At 37.0% G+C, this 23,475-nt stretch overlaps 1 protein-coding gene across 1 annotated transcript in view; it reads right to left on the bottom strand.

Annotated features, from left to right (window-relative positions):
• Window positions 1-23,475, bottom strand: part of TRAM2 (translocation associated membrane protein 2) — a 107,262-nt gene that overhangs the window by 40,843 nt on the left and 42,944 nt on the right. The window contains exon 2 of the mRNA XM_031964726.1: window positions 4,507-4,570. Coding sequence (XP_031820586.1) covers window positions 4,507-4,570 — 64 coding nt within the window. The remainder of the gene's footprint in view (window positions 1-4,506; window positions 4,571-23,475) is intronic.

Raw genomic sequence — 23,475 nt, 5'->3', positions numbered from 1 at the left:
CCTTGTTCTCACTGAAAGATAAGACCACCTCATTTTCTGGTCCTCCAGTTTTCTGATAACATTTTTTAAATATGCCACTTATTCTTGTACAATTATTCCTTGGTAATATGTTGGACCTTACCTTACCATATACTCCTTTCAACTGACTTCTGAGTAACTTTCAAAATCAATTCTTGAAAGACTATAATTCTTTATGGCCTATAGTCATACAGCATTACTGGATACTAAGGTTAAAAATATGGGCTTTTGTTTCAGGAAGAAATAGTGTAGGGTCATTAAAAACTCTGAAAAAGACTTGTACATAGTGTTTACAAGATAGTTGCTGAATAAAATTCAGTCTTATTTTTTAGAAAACCTGTTACTAAGAAATCCAATGTTAGGATAAATGGTAACACTTGAGTTTGACTTGAATACTGAAGCTTCCTTTTACAGCCTGAAGTGAGTGTGCAAAGAAAATGTGACTATGGAAGGGAGGGCCTCTTCAGTCTAAGTAGTTACTAGTTTGTTGTTCCACCAGCAGCAGGTTAAATTCCAATACCTGCCTATTAGTTCTACTAGACTGCTCAAAGATTTGGTCATCTTAGGAAGGGATTCCAAAAGAAGCCTGGCTAGCTGTGACTGAGATAAGAACTTGGTACAATAATTTGTTAAGTTCAAAGGTGGGGACAAATTCAGAAATAGTTTGGGATTGTTTTATCCACGGTTCTCAGTTCTCTTGTACTACCATGTGGTAATGTAGACATCAAATAGGAGATAGTCAGTAAATCTGAAAGGCAACATATATTAGGCACGCATGCCCAACTGAGAATTTTAAAATGCTCCGATAAAAATAAATATTAGGAAATGTACACTGCACATAGTGGCTCTTAATTTTCTGTTTACAATGATTTAATTTTTAAATGCACTGAGTTAAACTCAAGGGCTTGGTAATGTGTAGACTAAAGGGGTAATATGGTATCAGTCTCCAGGAAGGGCTGTTACAAGAAAAGAAGACTTGATTTATTTTATTTGGTTCCAGAGGGCAGAGCCAGGAGCAAAAAGAGGTAACTTCAGGCCCCAAAGTCAGGAAGAAAATTCCTAACAATTAGAGCCCTCAAAAAGTGGACTGGCTGCCCAGAAGGAGGGAAGATCTCCCTCTCTGAAGGGTTCAAGCTGAGATTAGAAGGGCATTTTTCAGGAAGCTTATATTAGGAGTTTATATGGGTTGGATTCAATGACCACTGAAGTCCTTCTGACTTTCAAATTATTTTACTGTGTAAACTCCTCCATCCTAACATGAGTTACATGAGTCCTAAATTTCCACAGAAAGTGACACTTCCTTTCTTCAGAAACCTTATTGCATTTGAGATCACAGGATCCTAGATCTGAAAAGAAGCTCAGGTGGCCATCTGTCCAACCCCCTCATTTTACAAATGAGGAAATGGAGGGAAACAGAAAGACTTACCCAGAATAAGTGATTAAGTGATCTAAGATTTGAATCTATGTCTCCCTGCTTCCAGTCTAGTAGTACTCTATCACTTATAACACAAGGTATAAGCTTTGTGAAAATGTTATTATAGCAGATAGCCACGCCCTTCCACAAAACCTCCCCTTAGGCCACGATCAGAGGCAGAATTCCAAGCTGAATGGACTAAGAATCTGATCCTATGTGGTACCAACTACCTAGGCTCAAATGTTCATTTCTTTTTTAAGGAGAAAAAAATGTTCTTCTAAGAAGCCAAAAAAACCATTTGGGGAGAGGGAGGACAATCCTGGAAAATCTTTGACTCTCTGGCCATCAAAGAACCCCGCAGGCTTGCTAGCCTGGGTTCACCAAAAGTCAATTCCAAACTGCTTAGCCTGGGCAGGTCCACACTCAAGGAGTGTAGGTACCTATATTCTCTTTGAGAAATACAATGTGAAATTAACTGATTGTAAAGGGAATAATTCAGAAAAGGCATTCTCTCAAGGCATTCTAACTTCCCAAGAGCTAATGAGGAAAATCCACTGCCCCAGAGTCCCTAAGAAGAGAATGGTAAAAGCTCAGTTTCTGGAAACTGAGATCAGTCAACTTGTTTCCTACTCTAAGCTCCACTAAGAAAGAACAGAGTTGCTTCTGGCTACCAACGTTAGGAGCAGAGGATTTTTAAACAAACTGACTACATATGACTGCAGATCACACATGTACAATTCCATGGCTGCCTATGATTTTGAATATCCCTAATCCCTGGTACGTGGCTCAAATTCAACAATATTGCCAAGACCAGAGAGCAAAAAACAAAAGGATGGCCATAGGGCAAAAAGTACAGGCTCTCAGGTTCAAACCCTTCTCCTGACACTACTAACTTTGGACAAGTTCCTTAAAATTCCCAGGCCTCAGTCTCCTCATCTGTAAAATGAGAGGGTTGGGCTGGATGGCCTCCAAGGTAGCTCTGGATATATGATCCTCTTGGAGTAGTCAGGCCCTGTGGTGTCAACCAGAAATGCTTTGCAAAAGGACACGAAAGGATCCTCACAACCTTCCTTTAGCATGAACTAGAGAGGTAATCCCTGGAGAGCACCAGGCCTAGAGTCAAAAGACCTGAGTTCAAATTCAATTTTACTAACAGTGTGACCTTGTCAAGTCACTTTTGTTTACCTTGATTTCCTCAACTAAAATGAAGTTACTCATAATACCCACCTTCTGTTGCTGTGAGGATCAACTAAGATAATAATTATAAAGTGCTTAGCCTAGTGTCTGGCACATAGCGCACACTACACAAATTTTAGCCATTACAAAATTCCTTGAGAGCAGGGACTATTTTAACTTTTATATTTGTGTCTCAATGCATAGTGCAGTGCCTGGTACATAAGAGTAGAGGCTTATTAAATGCTTGTTGACTGACTACATTTCATTCCCTTTTGAGTCAAGCCTGACTTGATAGGAGTTTCCCAGACATAACATTCAGATTTTCCACTCCCTACTTGTATACAGTATGTGTAATTATTCTTTTACCTCTATCTTGTAGAACCTCTAACTTCTTTCAAAGAACAGTTAGAGGCAAACTCCTATACTAGGCTTTTCCTGATTCTAGACTCCACCCCTTGGTTATTAATGTGTAAGTGTTCTCTCTCTCTCCTCTTTCTCCCACCCCTCTCTGTCTCTGTCTGTTTCTGTCTGTCTCTGCCTCTCTCTGTCTCTCTCTTTCTCCCTCTCCTTCCTCCTCCCCCCTCTTTCCTTTTGTGTATATAGAACATATATATGTTCTACTCTAGAAAAATGTAAGCTCCTTTCATTTATATCCTGGCTATCCTAGTGCCTAGCATAAAGCAAACACACAATGAATGTTTATTGAAAGAAAAAATTCTCTTTTGTCTCATTTCCATTCTGTATGATCTCACTTCTGTAAAGGAATGATCACCTACCTGAATCTCGGAGGCTTTTAGTTTATGAGGCAATGGTGAAAAGGGAGTACTGGGATAGACAAAGTAAAAGAAAATATGGACCATCTCAGATGGGGTCCATGACCTTGAAAGCAGCATAACTCACTGGAAATCAAAGCAGCCTCCACTGTTTTGCATTCTGTGATCCCAGGATCTAAATTTGGACAGGAACTTAAAGAACAGCTAGCTAATCTAATCTCCTTCTTTTACAGATGAGAAGACTGAAACTTAGAAAGGTTAAGTGAATGTCCATGGTTATATAGATAAGTATTAATAATATCAACAATTAAAATGATGGTAGCTGCCATTTATATGGACCTTTAATGTTTGCTATTATGTCATTTACCATAAGTGATCAGGATTTGAAGTCTCCCCAGTAAGCCAGGCTACCTCACCTAGTACTTTATATTGGTGATTTAAGAGACTCAGCAATCAAAAACGTATAAGCTCCACACTTTGTTATAGATGGCAAGACTTCACTTTTTCTTTTTTATTTACTCAACTAAGAATCATGAAACTCCTATTACATGTTACTATCAGCAATATAATGATCTAGAAAGATGAATGTACCTCCCTCTTTGGGGGAGAGAGGGAAAGATAGCCATTGAGCACAAAGTTAGATACAGATTAAATGCTCAAAAAAGTCAAGAAGCAGTCCTATTTTATAAACACCATCTTAGGCAGGCTGTGGCAGCCTTCCTGTGGTTACATAAAATTTCAGAGTCTGGGGGCTTATTCATTTTATCATCTATTCTTAGTGTAATATTCTATCCCCCAGTCCACAGGAACCAAAGCCAGCATATAAAGCTTCCAACTGGGCAACAATGTACTGTTAGAAAATGAAGAGTATTTCTGCTCCACAAAGCTGGCAGTGGGTTCATGAACACCTGTAACCCAATGGATGCTGATATTTTATGATTACTTATTACCTGAGGAAGGATGCACAATGATAGATTTAAAATTGAATTCAAATATATGAAAAGCTTAAGCAGATAAATGGGGAACAGAAGTTGGGAAGGTAAGCAAAGAGAAAAAAAAGCTTAAAGAAATAGTCAAAGATAAAGCATTTTATATAGCCAGGTGAAAAGATGGGAGTTTTCTTACCTGATGATGGCATACTAATATTATACTGAGGTAAAATAAATAGGAAGGCAGTCTTGGCCGTGACCTGTGAAAAGAAAGAAAAATAAAAGATTTGATTTTATCTCATCTTGGACACACTCAAAGCACCAGCCTATGGCACTCATTTCTGCCCTATTTCTAGGTTTAAAGTCCCTGCTGAGCAACTCACATGAGATAAAAGTTAGCAACAATTCATACCCAGGAATTCTGTGACAGGAAATCACTGAAATCAAGTGTTGATAGGAGGGTATAAATATGTATGTGTGTGTGTATGTTTTTCATAACTTTTTTTTTTTTTTTTAAAAACAAGGTTGGTTTACTGGCACCTAAGCCATAACAGCCCAAACTTAGTCATCTTAATCAAAGAGAGTAGCTTAATTTGAGGCAAACTGTTATGCAAGAAGTCAGCAAGTCATCTTTTTACTATTTTGTATAGGCAAAAGATTATTCAAGTTTCTATATTATTTGCATACTGTCCTAGTCCAATAAAGCTGTTGATCAGTAAAATCCCTTGTTCTATAGCACCAAATAGCTGTTTTCATCCCAGTGAGCTTTCTAGTAATATATTAAGGAGAATTTTGTGGTGTAATGGAAAGAAGTAAACATGCATTATTAAGTGACTACCTATACAGTAGTCACATATAATATCAGATTATATATAACACTTAAGAGACAGAGCACATTTGAACTTGGGCATTCTGGATACCAGATGTTGTGCTCTGACCCTATGCTCCAATCACCATGCCACCTAGTAACCTTCAATGGTGGCCCCCTTTTTAGCATTTTCCCAGTCCCTAATAGGGCAAATTTAAGGTGATCCCCCAACAAGAATCTCTAGGAAGGGTTCTTTGGGGAGGAAATGCAGACATTATATGTCTGAGAATTCTAAGACAAGAAAAAAAGATGAAACAATTTACATAAGCCTACCCAGAGGCAGGGGGAATGGACTAATAACTCCAAAAGCCATTGAATCCCCAAATTTAGGGACTTAAATCACAGATGGGGCTATTGGAGCCTGAAAAATCTGAATAACAACAACCACCATAATAATAGCTAACTTTAATATATTGCTTATTATGTGCCAGACACTGTGCTAAGTAGTTTACAATTATCATCTCATTTGATGACTTGCTCATAGTCACACAGATATGAAAACTGTGAGGTGAAATTCAAACTTGGGTCTTTCTGACTCTAGATGTAGCACTCCACCCACTAGGTCCTGCTGCCTCTCATGAAAACATCTGCTTGTTTTAGGAATCTTTAAATTCCAGAGCACAGCCAAAGAGAATCAGACTTTTCAGAGGAGGCGGCTGGCTTCTTCAGACAGACTGTCTGGAACCCACAACATACACACACACACACACACACACACACACTTTCTTTCTCTCATTATCAATAAATATTTATCATAGATCTTTAGGGGATACCATTTTGCAGAATGTGTCTCTGATTTTCAGAGTTGCAAGAGAGAATAATACAGTGGGCAGCATGAAAGTGACTTAGATGAACTAATACAGACTTTGCAAAGAGTAAGGCCCCAGAGACAGTCAGTGAAGAGATCTGCTGTTTCTAGGTTACTCTGTACCACACAGGCAACTATATATAAGAGTAATATTACCTGCAGATGTGAATTATTTACTCTACATTATGTTTTTGTTTGCATACTCATATGTAGGACCTTTTATGTATTCATTTTTGACAGTTATTTGAAATACAAAAATGCAAAAATTATATCTGCGAAATTTGGTTAATTCAGCCTACTATTCCTCATTGTCTCAATAGACAAGATAGGCCTATACTAATATTAGTATATGTGCATATGTGTGTGTGTATATACATATATATCTATAGATATAGATATATAGATATCTATAGATATATAGATATATATATTTCCCTATACTCATACTGCTCCCTATCTTGGGCTTAGAATCCATTCCCTCCCTTTTCCTTGTCGTCATCTATTTGCCAAATCTAATTCTTGGAGGGGATCTCAGAGGTCATCAACATCTAATTCAATCAGTTAATCAGCTACCAGGCTCCACATTTTGGGGAGGACTTTGATAAACTGGAGGGCAAAAGGCTTCAAAGATCACATCACAAGGACTAGGAAGGAACTAAAAATGTTTAGCATGGACAGAGATTTAAGAAGAATACAATAACTCTCTCCAACTACCTGGAGAATTGTCACGTGGACAAGGGATTAAACCTGTTTCATTTGACAGCAGAGGGCAAAATTAGGATCAATGGATGGAAACTAGAGATAAAGCATTACCTTTAAATAAGAAAAGATTTCCTCACAATTAAAACTATCCCTAGTAGAGTGGTCAGCCTCAAGAATTAGTGGTTTCTCTCTAATTAAAAAAAAAAAAAAAAAGGTTAAATGACCACTTGTCAGATACACTGTAGGAAATTATTTTCCAGGCATGATAGGAGTTGAATTAGATTCTGGTGTTCTTTCTAAATCTCTTTCAGCTGTACCAGCTCACAATATTTCCCCCTACCTTTAAACAAAATTGTGTGTGTATATGTGTGTACAGATATGGGAGAAGTAGAGAAGAGGAGGAGAAGGAAAAAGAAAAAGGGGAAAGAGAAAAGAAAGAAACAGTAGGGGTGGAAGGAAATGAGACCAAGACCAAGACACAGACAGGGGAGAGAGGAAAAGAAATAAAAACAGAGAAGAGAAAGAGAATGATGAAGGGTAGAACAGATCACAGCTAGATGAGACCTTAAATGTTTATTTACTCCAATCCTCTCTTTTTGTAGATGACCAAACTGAGGCAACTTGAACAAAGTTACAGAGGTAAACAGTGGCAGAGTAGGAATTCAAACACAAGTCCTCTCACTTCAAACCGAACACATTTTGTACTGCTCTCTCTTAACTCTTTACAGCATTTGGAGTCAAGATTACATGAGGGAGCACTTACTGATAATAGAACCATTTTGTACTGGTCTCTTTAACTTTTTCACTAGGGGTAAGTTTCATGTCCCCAACAAAACTGTCTATCGTCAATCATCCCTATTAGGCAGGTCCTAGGCACACAGTAAGTACTCAAGATCTTAATGGTAAAGTAACCATACACACGCAGTTCAATTCAATGTTTAAACCAAGTCATCCTGTTCTGACTATTTTGCTTAAAAATGTGCTGGGGGGGGGGGGGGGGAGGGGGGGGGAGGGAAAGGTGAGGAAGGATGTAAAAACATTGTGCTTTAAGACTGACCCTAGTTTTTGGAAAACCATGGCAAATTCAAAATTTATTACCATCACTATTTTGAAGAACTAGCAGTGCCAGTAAAATTCAGTGCCTGAATTTCTACAAAAACTCTTTATGAAGGAAGGTCAAAAGTACTTCCATGACTGGGTTCATACTTTGACATATCTTCTAAAAAGTATCAAAATCTTCATGCTAAAAATTGGGAGACAGGGCAAGAGAAGGGGGTGAGTGGATTAAAAGCTCAATGAGTCAAAAGTATGGTATGGCAGCTAAAAATAAGTTAACATGAACATAAGCTGCATTAATAGGGAAAAGCAGTAAGTATATATAGCACCTAATATGTGTCAGGCACTGTGCTTTTTACAAATATTAACCCTTTTGATGGTCATAAAAACCCTGCAAGATGGGAGCTAATATTATCTCCCTATTATAACTGAAGAAACTGAGGCAAACAGAGTGACTTGTCCAGGGTCATACATCTAGTTAATGTTAATGGCTGAATATGAACTCAGGTGTTCCTGACTCCAGCCAGACCCAGCGTTCTACCAACTGCACCATAGCTGCCTCTAATTGGAGTAGAACATGGGAGATGATAATATCTCTTTAAACCACAAGCTCACAGGCTTAAAGGGCCCTCTTCCACCTGGCTGATTTTCCTTCATATGCTCAAAGACAGAGATTATGTTACGCAGGATCGGATTTAAAGGTAAAAGGAACCTCAGAGGTCATCAAGCCCAATATTCCTGCTTTCACCAAGGAAGAAAATCCCTTGATCACACCACATCTGGGGTGTGTTCTTCCTGGATGTCATTTTTTAGGAAAGACATGTTCAGGCTGGAGAACATCCAGAGAGAGAAATGTCTAGAAAACACATCATATAAAGACTAGTTGAAGGAACAAAGGATATTCAGCTTAGAGAAGCAGCCTTTGAGGGTACATGGAGAGCATCATGACAATATCACCTCCTTGAAGATCACTTCTCATAACCTTGGGTAATCACTTTATTTCTCTGGACTCAGTTTTCTCTTCTGTGAAATGAGGGGGTTAGATTAGATGGTCTCTATAAAGTCTCTTCCAATTAAAAAGCTGTGATTCTGTCTGATATGATTTTGAATCTTTTGAGTACTTAAAACCAGGGAAGAAGAAAGGAAGGAAAAGTTAATAAGTATTTTTTGTTGTTAATGTTCAATTGTTTTAGTTATGTCCAATCTTTGTGACCCTATTTGGTTTTTTTGGACAAAGATACTGCATTGGTTTGCTAATTCCTTCTCCAGCTCATTTTACAGAAGAGAAAGCCGTGGCAACAGGGTTAAATGATTTGCCCAACGTCATGCAACTAATGTCTGAGGTCAGATTTGAACTTAAGATGAGTCTTCTTGCTTTGTTCCAGAGAACATAACTAGGAACAATGAACAGAAAAGGCAGATTTCAATTCAAAATAAAAAAAAAAAAAAAAAACAACAACAACTCAAAAACTAAAAAATGAATAGAGCTGTCCAAAAATGGGATGTTACTTCAAAAGACAGTGATACAGTATCCTAGTCCTGTAAATCACCAGGCAGAGAATGGATAACCAAATCCCCAAATTACAGGAGAATCTTCTGCATCAGACATAATTGCTTCCAAACATGTGATCCTGTCATTTCCCATTTTTCAGATTAAAAAAAAAAAAAAAATTGATCGAATATTCCCTAATACATGTTAAAGAAGGAATTTCTACATTAGGCATAACTGCTTCCAATTGTGAGATCCTGTGATTTCCCATTTTTCAGATAGATTAAATAAACTACAGCCTAGAAAAAGGTAAAAATCACCTGAGACCCTATAATTGTGCATGCAAACAAGAGGATGAACTAGGCAGAGGTTAATTCCTATTGCCTAAACTAGTCTTCCCTCTTCTGACAAGCTTAGTCTGACAGAAGTGTGGTGTGTTTAAAAGGCTGGCTTCCTTCTCAGATCCATGCCTCACTCTGGCCTAAGAGAGCAACCCCAAATCCCCTTTCAGAGTACTGGTGATGCTCATGCCCCACGGAATGCTTTGAAGCAGGAGCCTATTTAAAATGTCAATCCAATTCTTTTCCCATCACTCTCAGGCTATTTATAAGAAAAATTATTGAGCTTAATAGCACTTTAAGTGCCTGACTCAGTGGGTGAAAGGTTAAAAGTAACAATATGTTAATATGTTAATGCAAAAGAAGAGCACTAAATTATGTAGCAGAAATGAAACCATTTCTTTAAGCGCTTCATTAAACTTTCAACAGAAAACACTCTACAAAGCACAAAAAGCATGAGTTGCTAATTGTTTCTTTTTTGCTAGAATCAAAAGTTATGGTTTTTGTGGCACCAATGAAAAAATACTGCCTCAAGCCAGAGGTTCAAATCTTATCTCAGATGAAAATTACCTGTGTAACTGAGCAAGTCACTCTCTTCAAGTCTAAGTTTCAACCTTTGTAAAATGACAGAATTGGACTAGATAGCCTGCCAAGTCTTGCTCTGTGAATCTGTGAACACATTCCACAGAGCATATGCACAGTCAGGTACCACAGGGGAAAGCCCTAAAGCTCCAGTAAAAAACAACCAGAGTTCAAATTCTGTCTTTTCAACTTATTGCTTATATAAGCATGGACAAATCACTTCCTTCATAGGGCCTCAAGTTTCCTCATCTATAAAATGAAGGATTGGATGAGATGATCTCTGACTGCTTTTTAGCTCCAGATCCTATCATTCCCATCAGTGACCCTGTTTCACCAAAAATCAGGAAGAATTAAGTTCAAAACTTTAGCTATGTGACCAGTAAGCCTCAGTTTCCTACACCAATGAAATCACAGGTCCCACCTATATTCAAAAAGTGGTTTTTTATTGAAGAGAGGAGCATGCAAGCATTATTTTGTTAGCTTTGTTTTAAGTGTCTTCTATATCAAATACCATTTCTCCCTCACCATTTGGATGATCTTGATATTGAACAGAATAGTAAATGAAGCAAAAATCATAAGCTCTGAGGACTGATTATCAGGAAACTAATTTTCTTTTTACCTAGCATCATGGCTTCCTTCAATTGATGTCAAGCCACTAGTTGTGCTGATATAGGGGATTCTGAAAGGTAGCAAGATGCAGTGGAAAGCTTAATGGATATGAGGTCAGAGGATCTAGGTCTGACTATTAATAACCATGTGACTTTGAGCAAGTCACTCTACTCTAGAACCTTTGTTCTGTAAAATGAAGGAATTGGACTCAAAGACCTCTAAGATCCTTTCCAACCCTAAATTTATGATTCATAGATAAGGAGGCCATACATACCTTCACAATGACTAAAGTAAAGAGTAGCAAATTTTATAAAAGAAAAAAAAAAAAAAAAGGCATGGCTGAGGCCATGGAGGAGAAAGTTTTAATTAGAGGAGAAAAATATAAATGAAATGGGAAAAGATAAAAGAACCTTTTTAGCCTTGGCTATAACACTAACTGCTGCTCCTTCATTTCTGATGTTAAAAGTCACATACTGCTGTGGATCTTCGATGTAATTAGTTCAGATTTCCAGTCTGGTTAAGCTAGATCCTGGTAGCAAGATCATACTTCTCCTACCTTTGCTTCAAAACCTTCTTACCTGAGCCTCTCTGGAAATGATTTCCAAATTTATATTTTTCCCCCAGTCCAATTCTAAAGGAGGATCATTAATTTAATCTTGAACCTCAGAGGTCATTTGAGTCTAACCCTCATTTTACAGATGAGGAAACTGAGACTCACATAGGTCAAGTAATTTGTCCCAGGTTAGAGCAATGTCAACTACTATCCTGGTTTGGGGAACCACCATTGTCCTATTCAGAAAAGAATCAGTTGCTGCAAGTTTCCAGGAGTAGGAGTGAGTAAATGCCACCATAATAGCCTAGCTGTGAATACTTATCTATGAAAATGCTCTTCCATAATTCAGAAAATGTTTTTCATCCTTACATTCAGAAAATTCCCATTTTGGATGCTAGTGGGGTCTGGTGCTGGGACTTCAAACAAGACTTGGCTTTGCAGAAGAATTAGTTGAGATGATCAAGGATGAAAGCAATAGGTCTTTTGCTGGCATGTTGAAGGGAAGGAAGTTGATGTGATTTAACCGAAGCCATCCACTAAAGCATATAAGGGGAAACAGGGGAAATAAGGGGAGAGTCCTGGAGAAGCACACACCTTGCACCCTGCAAGGCAGCTAAAACCTCCAAAAAAGGGTAGGAGGTATTATCAAAGATGTCAACAAAGCCTCAGCCTCAAACCTCAAGTACAATATTCTTCAGGCCAAGACTGGGGTAAAGAGCCCAGGGCTGGGCACATCCTTCTATCAAATAAGTTCTTGCCAGTTGCAGGGCAGCGTGGTACAGAAAACAAACAAACAAACAAACAACCTCTACTCCTGTAGTTAAGGACCTTTGTTCAAATCCTATCTCTGACTTTTGTGATCTCAGGATTATCACCAAGTCTCCTTGGGCCTCAACTTTTTCATCTGTAAATCATGTGGGATGGATTTAGATGGCATTGAGGTCTCTTCCAGCTTGAGATCTATGATCATATGACTTCTAGATTCATTGCATGTTTTATAGGCATGTTTATTTTATTTATTTTATATTAATTATGGTTAAGTTTATTTTTATAGATATATTAACTCATTTTATGTTTTACAGAGAAGGGTAAGAGTACACCTTGGCATATCTGAGTGGTTCTCCACCTCAAATGTTAGCAGCAAGGAGGTACCAATTAGCAAGGAAAACAAAAATTTCTAGTCTGAAAGATCCTAAATATGAGTGGATCTCAGAAAAAGCACACTGGGCCAAATAAGGATAATATGCTCTACTTAAAAGACCTTTTCTCCATGATCTCTAGTAAGTTACTTTTTTGTCTTTCAGTTTTCTCAGCAGCTACCTAAATTTTTTAAAAAATGAATTAACAATGAAGAATTTCCCAAGAATACAAGAGGCGTCATATAAATGCACTCATTGATCAACAAAATCATTTCCAATGGAGCAGTAATGAACTGAACCAGCTACGCCCAGAGAAAGAACTCTGGGTGATGACTAAAAACCATTACATTGAATTCCCAATCCCTATATTTATGCCCACTTGCATTTTTGATTTCCTTCACAAGCTAATTGTACAATATTTCAGAGTCTGATTCTTTTTGTACAGCAAAATAACAGTTTGGTCATGTATACTTTTTGTGTATCTAATTTATATTTTAATATATTTAACATCTACTGGTCATCCTGCCATCTGGGGGAGAGGGTGGGGGGTAAGAGGTGAAAAATTGGAACAAGAGGTTTGTCAATTGTTAATGCTGTAAAGTTACTCATACATATAACCTGTAAATAAAAGGCTATTAAATAAAAATAAATAAATAAAAATAAATGCACTCATTAATTCAGGAGTGGCTGTGGTTTTCAATCTAGGTCATTTAAACACCGATATTCTGTCCTCTTGATGATAAGAGCCTGGAGAAATAATTACATCTAGAAATATACATCCTTTAAGAACTTGCCATGGTATTATATCCAATTTTATCATACCCATTAATTTAAAAGTTTGAGCTTTAAGGTATGTTTGGAATGACAAAGAATTTAAAGATGAGAACCTTAAGAAACCTATCAGTCTACAATTTGGGAAGTCAACCATCTCTCAAAGGCTTAAAGGAAGCCTCAGATATCATTCCCCAACTTTTGTCATATTCACAACTGCAATAAAGAAAAGTTATACTCTGGGCTGAGCTAAAGCCTACCTCAAATAAAGTAATTTTCAATGCAGGCCTTAAATATACTTACTAGACCAAAGAGAGAGCAAGACACACATATAAATCTATGATCTTTCCAAAGAATAAAATATTATGCAATGCTTTTTACATTATCTAGTGAATAACATGCTTTTTCCATGTTCATTTTGGAAGTTAATAAAAAGTTACCATTCCACATGATGTCCAAAAAATATATGAAGAGATGGAATTAAGTTGTGTGTGTGTTTTTAGAACCACATCTTCTCTACAGTCCACATAACAAGGTCACTGGGTTAGTTGTTGGTATATTAAAAGGTATATTTTGGTCGTCAGATTTTTATTGCTTTTGGCCACTGGACAAAAAAGATTTTAAAAGTAGATAGAATTTAATTTTTTTTAAAAAATTATAAAGACCAAAAGACAAGAAAGTTGAGAGTTTCTAAGTATGATAGCAGCCAATGATTTGAATTTGATTTCCTATGTAATAAGTCATCAGACTAACACATCACTATGATATTTAACTATAGCCTAGAATAATTGTAAAAAGAACACTAGACTATGAGGTGGAAATAGGGCTAGATCTGAATTCCATCAAGTGTACTTGCTTGCTATGATTCTGATCAAGTATTTAACTTCTCTCACTTGCAGAATGTTCTCATCCACATGGTAACAAAAACAACACATGGAAGGAACACAGATCTCACAGGATTGTCTTAAGTAATTGTTATTATCCAGTTGTTTCAGTCATGTCCAATTCTTTGTGACCCCATTTGTGATTTCCTTGGCAAGATACTAGAGTAGTTTGCCATTTCCTTATCCAGCTCATTTTAGAGATGAAGAAACTGAGGGAAACAGAGCGAAATAACTTGCCAGAGTCACAAACTAATAAATGCCTGATGCTGGATTTGAACTCAGGAAGATCAATCTTCATAACTCCAGGTCTAGCATTCCTATCCACTGTACCCCTTAGCTGCTCCAATGTTTTAAGTAAAGTAATCTGAAAGCCTTCAAGAGCTATATATATTCACATTATAATTAAATTATTATTTGTCTAGATTTGCAATTGATTACATCAGTGTCGGCAACTCCTTCCAACATGCAGGTTGGAAACACATATTTAACCGAGAGTCTTTGAAAGTTGCTTGGGGAAATAAGTAGGTTAAATGAACCAAATGAAGCAGGATTTGCAGCCAGATCCACTTTGCCTTTACTGGCAAAGATGCTAAGATGATGATGGGGTTGGAGGGAAAGATGATGATGATGAATGAGAATGACAATCCTATTTTTAAATAACCAGTGAAAACAAGAACAATAACAAAAACTGTCTCCACATCAAACAATAACTGACTTTTTATAGCATTATTCAAGGGTAGATATTTAAAATTGCTTTATTCTCCCCCCACCCCCCCCAAAAAAAAAAAAAACTCTTCATGTAATAGCATTAGATACATAAAATTACAATTTGCTGCTTTATTATCAATCAAAACAAGATGTTAAATCTTCTAGCTCACAGGCTGTATAGATACAAGTTTGTTGGGTTTGGGTGAATGGTGAATTCTATCTTCAATCATGCAAAGTTTGAAAATAAATTGTCATGAAGACTTTGGAAAGATAAAATGACAATGAGTGTGGTGCTAGGAAAAACACCCCCTCCCTTTCCTAGCAGTCAGAGGCCTGGGGCTGGTTTCAAATCTTAACTCTGTATAACCTTGGCTTAGTCCTTTTCTTGTCCCAAGTCTCAATTCCCTCAGTGAATTATGAGGTCCTTTCAGCTCTAAATTTATGCTGTTAGGACCAAATAGATTAATAAGGTGATTTTAGTAGATTGTCCTATTTTGCAACCGTTGCCTCCCTTCCTCCACCCCTCCTTCCCTCAAAAAAAGAATAGCCGCAGGGTCCTGATGTTCTGAACAAAATTACAATCATATGGATTAGTATCTGCTTGAGCTGCTCAGAGAGCTATGAATGAAATGCATTTAAAATCTGGTTCTTTAGAGAAATTCTGGGGTTTTTACATTGTATTTCAGAAACAGCAACTCTCAGGGGAGATGGAATTCTGCTCAAATTAGCCCTGTCAGGAATTGAAAAGTAAAGGTTACAGGGTGCGTATTTTTTATTTTTATTTTTTTAAATACTAGGGAAGCTGTTTGATAAAGTCTTCAAGTTCATAATCTGTAGAGGGCCGGAACTCTGGAAAAGTATACTTGAATTAATGTTAATTCAGTGGAATTGATAATAATGATGGTTCTCTAGTTCACATATATATTTAGTATTTAGTATAGTGATGTAATGGTTCTCTAGTTCACACATATTCAGTATGCTGTAATGATGTAATTGTACTAAGGTATATAAGGCTGAGAAGAACGGCAAATGAGACATTCTATTTTTAACTATCCTCCTAGTGGCTCTCCTGCCTCCTGTACTCCTCTTCTAAGATCAAGACTGGGCCAGAATAAAGACTCTAGACTATTCCTGACCATTCTCATGGTGTTTATCCCACTGAGACCAAGGCCTATCCAAAGGACTTCCATAAAGCTAGCCCAAACATTACAATAATCCTCTTATCATCCCACACTTCTACTCCATATAGAATTTGGGCCACTACTTTGCTAATTAAGCACTTTAGAAGCTATTTCCTGTACCTTCAAAATGCTATTTCATGTAGGAGCATAGATCATGTAGGAGGTAGAAAGAGGTTCAGAAGCCATTAAATCCAACCCTCTGATTTTACACAAATGAGGAAAACGGCTCTCCAGGAATTTAAGTCATTTGCTCAAGATCACAAATCATAGGTGAGATTTAAATTTGGCCCCTCATGACTCTAAAGCTCCAAAGATCTGGGTCCTTTCAGCCTGTTATTTCAACCTCCTTAGTGCCTTGTACACCCAAAATAGGATTATAGAGGGAACATCTGATCAAAAGTTAGACAATCCAGACTGCTCTGCTACTGAACTGGGGGCCCTTAGACAAGTGGCTTTACTTTTCTCAGCCTCAGTTTCTTCATCTGTCAAGTGAGTCAGACAAAGTGAACTCAATTTTTTTTTTCTTGTTCTAATGGTCCTATGAATCTATGAATCACTGTGGCAAAAAAGGGGGCAGAGGCAAGTCTACACAGGAAATACAACTCTGGGAAATAGCTCATTTTCCTGACATTTTTATAGCTCTATAACTATGTGCTCTGTATCATTTAGGCAGCTTTTCTTGCACTGTAGAAATTTTAACGCTCACATTTCAAGAATTACAACTAAATTTTACTTTTTTTTTTTTAAAGTGATTAACAGCTATATATATCCTTTGATCTAGTAATACCAATAATGTTCCCAGAGAGATCAAAGGCAGAAAGTCAAAGATATGGCAAAACATTTATAGCTACACTTATTGTGGTAGCCAAGGACTAGAAACAAAGTGGCTATCCATTGTTTTGGTGTCTGCTAAGCAAACAAGAAAAGTAGGTGGCAAAATGGATACAGCACTGGGCTGGAAATGCCATTACAACTGGCCTCAAATACTTACTAGCTTTGTGGCTTTGGGCAAGTCACCTAACCCTGTCTGCCTGACTTTCCTCATCTGTAAAACGAGCTGGAGAAGGAAAAGGCAAACCAGTCTAATATCTCTGCCAAGACAACCCCAAATGGAATAAAAAAAAGTAGGACATAATTGAAACAATTTAACAACAGCAAAGAGAAGTATATATGAATGGGATAGATTATTATTGCACAAATAAGACTATAAAAAATTTGAGGAAGACATGAATTGGTTCACAGTGATATTAGTGGAATCAAGAAAACAATACGCACGATGAAGACAATAATGTAAATGGTAAGAACAGTAAAAAAGAATAAAAATGAATGTGGTGAAATTACAATGACCAAGTTAGGGTCCAGGAAAAGATCTGAGAAAATGTACCTCCCTCCTGTCTCTGCATAAAGATGAAGTATTCTGGCAGTTTGTTCTCACAACTCTGGCTGTCAGGCACAGCGGATGTGCTTTTTGACTGTGCTGAACTACTTTTTTCTTCTTATATTTTTGTTTTAAGAAATGACTAGTTGGGGACAGGAGGAGGATCAAAATTTGGAAATGAATGTGATATCAAAATCTAGCAAAATACTTTGCCCACAAAAGGAAATAAGAAATAGAATATGATAATGACCTAATACAGGTGGAATTTGTTGTTGTTGTAGTTGTTGCATTCTCAAATCCAAGCATCATGCCTTGTACTAGCTTAATAAATGTTCACTGAATTGACTGAAGTTTCTAGGAATACCAGTCCATAGGTTTGGTACTTTTCTTCCCTATCTCCATGACTTATCATCTTGAATGCTAACCAATGAATTCAATTAGTATCAATATTACAAAATTTAAGTCTTTGTGTATTCTGCCTTACCATATAAAATTTTCTTTTCTTTTTCTTTTTAAGATCTCCTAATCCCAGTTAACAAACTAAAACCTTCTTCTACACAGTAACCTCCTCTAAGACCCTTTTTGAGTTTCACTGACATTTTTATTTGATGTCTTTTATGAATATTTATGTTCCTCATGCTAGGCAATTATCAAGTTTTTTAATGATCTAAGGTGCATTTTGCTGTTACTGGGATAAGATTTAGAGTTCAAAGGTACCTAAAAGAACATCAAATCCAAACCCCTCATTTTACAAATGAGGAGAAACTGAGGCTGAAGAGATTAAGTGCTGTGGCAATGGTCACACAGCTAAATAAGTTTGAAAGACAGATTTTGAAAAAAAGATTTTCTTTACTGGTAGCAGTTTTACATTACTGAGGTCAATCCTGCTATGGTGTCATTTTTTGGAAATGACCAATGTGAGAATTTATTTTGCTTGACTTTACGCCTTATATGATTAAAAGGGTTTTGTATTTCTCACCCTGCCCCTCTCCCTTGGAGGGAAGGAAGGAAAAAAAAGGAGCAATAGTAATGGCATGTAAAACTCCCAGGTGTATAGCTGGAAAATCTTTTATTTTCTTTCTTTTTTTTTTAAATAAAAAAATAACAGAGATGATGTTAATTTATGGTTTTTTAAGTGAATCCATTCCTCTTCCTGGGTTTGTAAATAGAGGATTGAATTGAGAGTTCAATGATGTCTGATTGACAGAGTCAAGAGAACTTCCTTGAAATCACTATTCTGCCAATTCCTACCTGAGTGACGCTGGCCCATTCAGTCTAAGGGAGTTGGGACTAACTAGATCTCCATCAGCACTAAATGCACAACTGTATGAAAACTGAGCAAAGTCTTTTGTAGAATATATCAGGACTAGCTTCATACTCAGTCTGGTACATAGAACACTTTTATTTATGATCTGGATGATAAGAAATATGACAGATTACATAATTAATGCAAAGGAAGGAATATCCTGGTAAATATCCAGTACAGTCTTTGTGGTCAGGGCTCACTGTTGCCCTTATATCACTAGCACCTAGCCTAGTATGGCACAAGAGTCATTTAACAAACGATTATTAAATGTAGAGTGAAAATAGATGATGAAATATCAAAATGAAACATTGTGAATCATCTCCAAAGTAAAATCATAGCAACATTCAGGAACAAGAGTTTCCAGGAAAAATGTGCTAGAGATTAAAATAACTTACTACATCAAATCCTCAAGGGTCTGAGCTCAGTCAAAATCCTATCCAGATTTTACCAGACAGCAACCTCTCAGAATTCTCTAATCCCTAACATAATAAAGACATAAAGATGTAGATTACAAAAATCACACATATGTAAATAGATCTGTAGCTACTTACACACAAAAATACATGTTCATCTTGACTAACTCCAAAGCATCCTCTTTGGCAGTAAAAAGCCCCCAAAGAAATTACAGTTTAAGGTTTGAATTACCTTTGATCTAATGTGCCCAGACACAGGTCTCTGGCATTGTTTTTACCCAAAAGGCTACACAAATTTCCATTATGCCCTCTGACTGTCCCCTGGAATAGTCTGACCCTAGTCCTATAGAAAGACAATAGCAAGGAGAGAAAACTAAGTATAAATACATGAGAGGAAATGGGGGGAGGAAGGAGGAGAAATGTGATCATACACTCATATGCTTCACACCCTATTCTGAAGATATACAAGTTACCAGATATGCAACAGAATTTTATCTCCCCCTCTCACTAGATAGGATGCTTAACTGTGCAAAAAATAAAAAATTCCCATTTGCTGATTAGCCCTTAGCTTCAATCTACTGTCTAGCGGGATGTCTAGAGTATATGACTCATTCAACTATTTTATCTCATGAGTGAGTGTCCAACCAGAAACAGGAACTGCCTGGGCCACAAATGACCTCTTCAAGATGTCTCCGGAAAGGACTGCCAGGAGAGCACTGATAATCCCTCTCACTGAAGCCTGCAGACATATACTCAATGAAACTCTAATTCAGGGATGGAGGGTAGAGAGGCATAGAGGGGAAAGACAGAGGAAATCAACTCTAAAGTGGAAAAAAAAAGAAAAAAGGATAAAGACAAAAGTCTCTCCATTGCCCAAGACATATAAGTGAATCAAAGAAAAAAGGGAGAGTAGAATATAAGCTCCCTGAGGGCAGAGAGCCTGTTTTATTTTTGTCTTGTATTGCCATACAATACAAGACAAAAATATGTGAGAAACATATTGGTACAATTCAACCAAAGGGCAAGCTGAGGAAGTCTCTATGGATCCATGACAGTTCCCTTGACCTTTTAAAAACCTCTCTGGATGTGGGGAATATAGGATCCTCACTATTCTTCCTTTTAAATCAGCACTTTCATTGTGTTGATTCCAGGTTAAAAAAAAATCTTCAATATTTAGTCCCTCTCTCTTTCCCTCCCAACCCAGTATTCATGGCACAGCACAATCTGGCTTTTCCTTCTAATCTCTTCAACCTTTTAATATTCAACAACTCTAGGCCTTGGAGGGCCTTTTCCTTCCTTCCCTCAACAAACTCTTTCCTTTTCCACAGAGGTCACAATTATTCCAGATTTACAGCCATCATGCCACTAGATCCAGGATGTTGTTCATATGTGAAATGCCTTCTCTTCTTCCCTCCCCTTTGCCCAACAAAATTTCATTCTAATTCCTTCAAGGAGCCTTTCTCACCATCTCCACACCACTGTGATCTCTTCCTGCCCTTCTTGCCCATTTTCCCCATATCCCACACACCGCCCATTTTCCCCATATCCCACACGCCACCCATATTTACACTGTTATTATCCAAGTGTGTTGCCCTTATTTACCAATTAAATTGTACTCTCTCTGAAGGCAGGAATTGTACCACTAAGATTCTTGTATCACTTATAAAGTACCTTGAACAGAATTAGCCACAAAGGTATTTATTGGATTGAATTGTCCCATTAAAATGTGCTCAATGAATGAATGGTATTTCAGTTAAAATGGAAAGAGGAAGAAAGTTAAGGAGGAAGTGTATACTTGCTTAAAAAAAAGGGAGGGGAGCAGGGGAGGAAAGAGAGAAAAAGATATGAGAATGAAAGTCCTTCCCACCACTTATAGGATCAGAGAATCACAGAATCACAGATTTAGATCTGAAAGAGAACTTAAGACACAAGCTTATTTTACCTGTGAGGAAACTGGATAGGTAGAAAAACCCAGAGGCTGAATTTGAAACCATAGCCAAGGCCCTTCTCCTTTTAAAGAGAGATTAAATTTCTGTTTCTAGATTTATGATTTTACTTTGATGCAATGTTTAAAAAAAAAAAAAAAAAAAAAAGGTAGAAATGTTGCCATTGTCTTAAAAATACATTTTGAAAGGAAGAGTGTGCCCCAAGCTTTGTGTCTGGGAATTGCCAAAGTAAGAAGAATCAGGTTAAGTTCTAGCGGTCTGATTTGCTGTAGTTCCATTTGTTTTTAGTAGTTTTTTGCTTTTTTTTTTGTTTCTGTTTTAACATGGGTTATGTGGGGGGAGTCTTTCTTCTGTCTATGCTCAATAAAGTTTTTTCTGACTTAAAAAAAAAAAAAGAAAAGCAAGGTATAGCATTCCACTTGAGTGGGTCACAGCCATATGTCAATTTTAAAATAGCCTTTTATTCACTTCTGGCAACACTGATTGGAACCCAGGATCAGGAAGAAGAGCCTAAATGAATTCCCTAAGGGGGAAAAGAAGGAAAATGGTACAAAAAGAAGGAAAGAAGGAGGGAGAAAAGCTTGCATCTTCAACCCAGTTCAATCCCTTGAGAGTTTCAGAGAACTGTAAGTCCAGAGATGCCAAGGAATCTATAGAAAATGAAAGTTATCATCTAATAACCAACAAATGAACTTATGGCAGTAAGATATAGACACTAAAACACTGTTGGTGGAGCTGTGAATTGTCACCACCCTTCTCAATTTGGAATGATGCAAGATGAGATTTAGCCATTCATCCTTTCTGACCCAAAGATCTTCCAACTGGACACACACACACACACACACACACACACACACACACACACTCCAAAGAAACCAATGTCAAAAAGAAAACCTCTATAGATAGCAAAATTTTCCTAGCAGCAGTTCTGTTGTGGTAAAACAGATAACAAACAAACAAAAACAAAACCAGCCTGGAAATAAAGTAGATGGCTAGTGACTTGGAGTGCTAAATAAATTTAGATGTATGATGTCACAGAATATTGCTGCATTATATGAAACAATGAATATGAGGAATTCTGAGAAACCTGGAAATGCTTGTATGAACTGAACTCAAATGAAATAAACAGAACAGAAAGGGAGGGAAGGAGAGGACAGAAATATGTAAGTAGAAAGAATATTATGTAAGTTAGACACCAAATAATTTTAATAATTAATTTTGGTTCCAGAGATGAAAAACTGCCTCTTCTTTTCAAAAAGGTCAGAGATTATGGGTACAAAACATTACATAATCAGACTCTGTGTCATTTGTTATTTTTATTTTTATAAGCATGGCCTCATATAAGACAACTGGGAGGAGGGGAGGCCCATAATTTGAAACATTCAGTTGTTTCAGTCATGTCCAAGTCTTTATAACCACATTTGCAGTTTTCTTGACAATGATATTGGAATGGTTTGCCATTGCCTTCTCCAGGTGATTTTACATATGAGGAACAAGGCAAATAGGATTAAGTAGTTGCTCAGAGTCACACAGATAGTAAGTGTCCAAGGCCAGATTTGATTAGGCTGACTTCAGGCCCAAAACTCTATCCAATGTGCCACCTAGCTGCCCAGTTTGAAATGACCATGTTATAGGACAAAATATATCAATAAAAAAAAATTTGTTTTAACCTAAGAAAATGAGAATGATAAGTTTCTCTATACAAAAACTACTAACCTCAAGTAAGTCACTTAAATGGCCTGGGCCTCAGGTCCCTAATTTATAAAATGAGGTCTCTGGGGAAGCCATCAAGGTTTAAGTCTGAATGCTAATGATACTTTTAGGAAGTGAAATAATAGATATAAATTTCTTGGATTCCATGAATACCTAGTTTTCTAGGAAGTTAACTGAAAATTCTTAATCAAGCAATCAAATTTATATAAAATGAACAGGTAATTCAGGCAGTGGGTAAAATAACCTGTCTAGAGCTGGGAAGACTCATCTTCCTGAGTTAAAATCTGGCCTCAGACACTTTCTAGTTGTGTGGCCTTAGGCCAGTCACTTAACTCTGTCTGCCTTTGTAAAATCAGCTGGGAAAAGAAATGGAAAGCCACTCCAGTATCTTTATCAAGAAACTACAAATGGAAACCAAATCATCACTTTTTGCAGATGATATGATGGTATACTTAGAGAACCCTAGAGAATTAACTAAAACACTATTAGAAATAATCCACAACTTTAGCAAAGTTGCAGGATACAAAATAAATCCACATGAAACATCAGCATTTTTATACATCACTAACAAAATCCAACAACAAGAGATACAAAGAGAAATTCCATTCAAAATAACTGTCAATAGTATAAAATATTTGGGAATCTATTTGCCAAGGGGAAAGTCAGGAACTATATGAGCAAAACTACAAAACACTTTCCACACAAATAAAGTCAGATCTAA

Source organism: Sarcophilus harrisii, chromosome 4 (assembly GCF_902635505.1).
Source record: "Sarcophilus harrisii chromosome 4, mSarHar1.11, whole genome shotgun sequence".
NCBI lineage: Eukaryota > Metazoa > Chordata > Mammalia > Dasyuromorphia > Dasyuridae > Sarcophilus > Sarcophilus harrisii.
The sequence above is the reverse complement of the archived record's forward strand: the minus strand, read 5'-3'. Positions and strand labels throughout refer to the sequence as shown.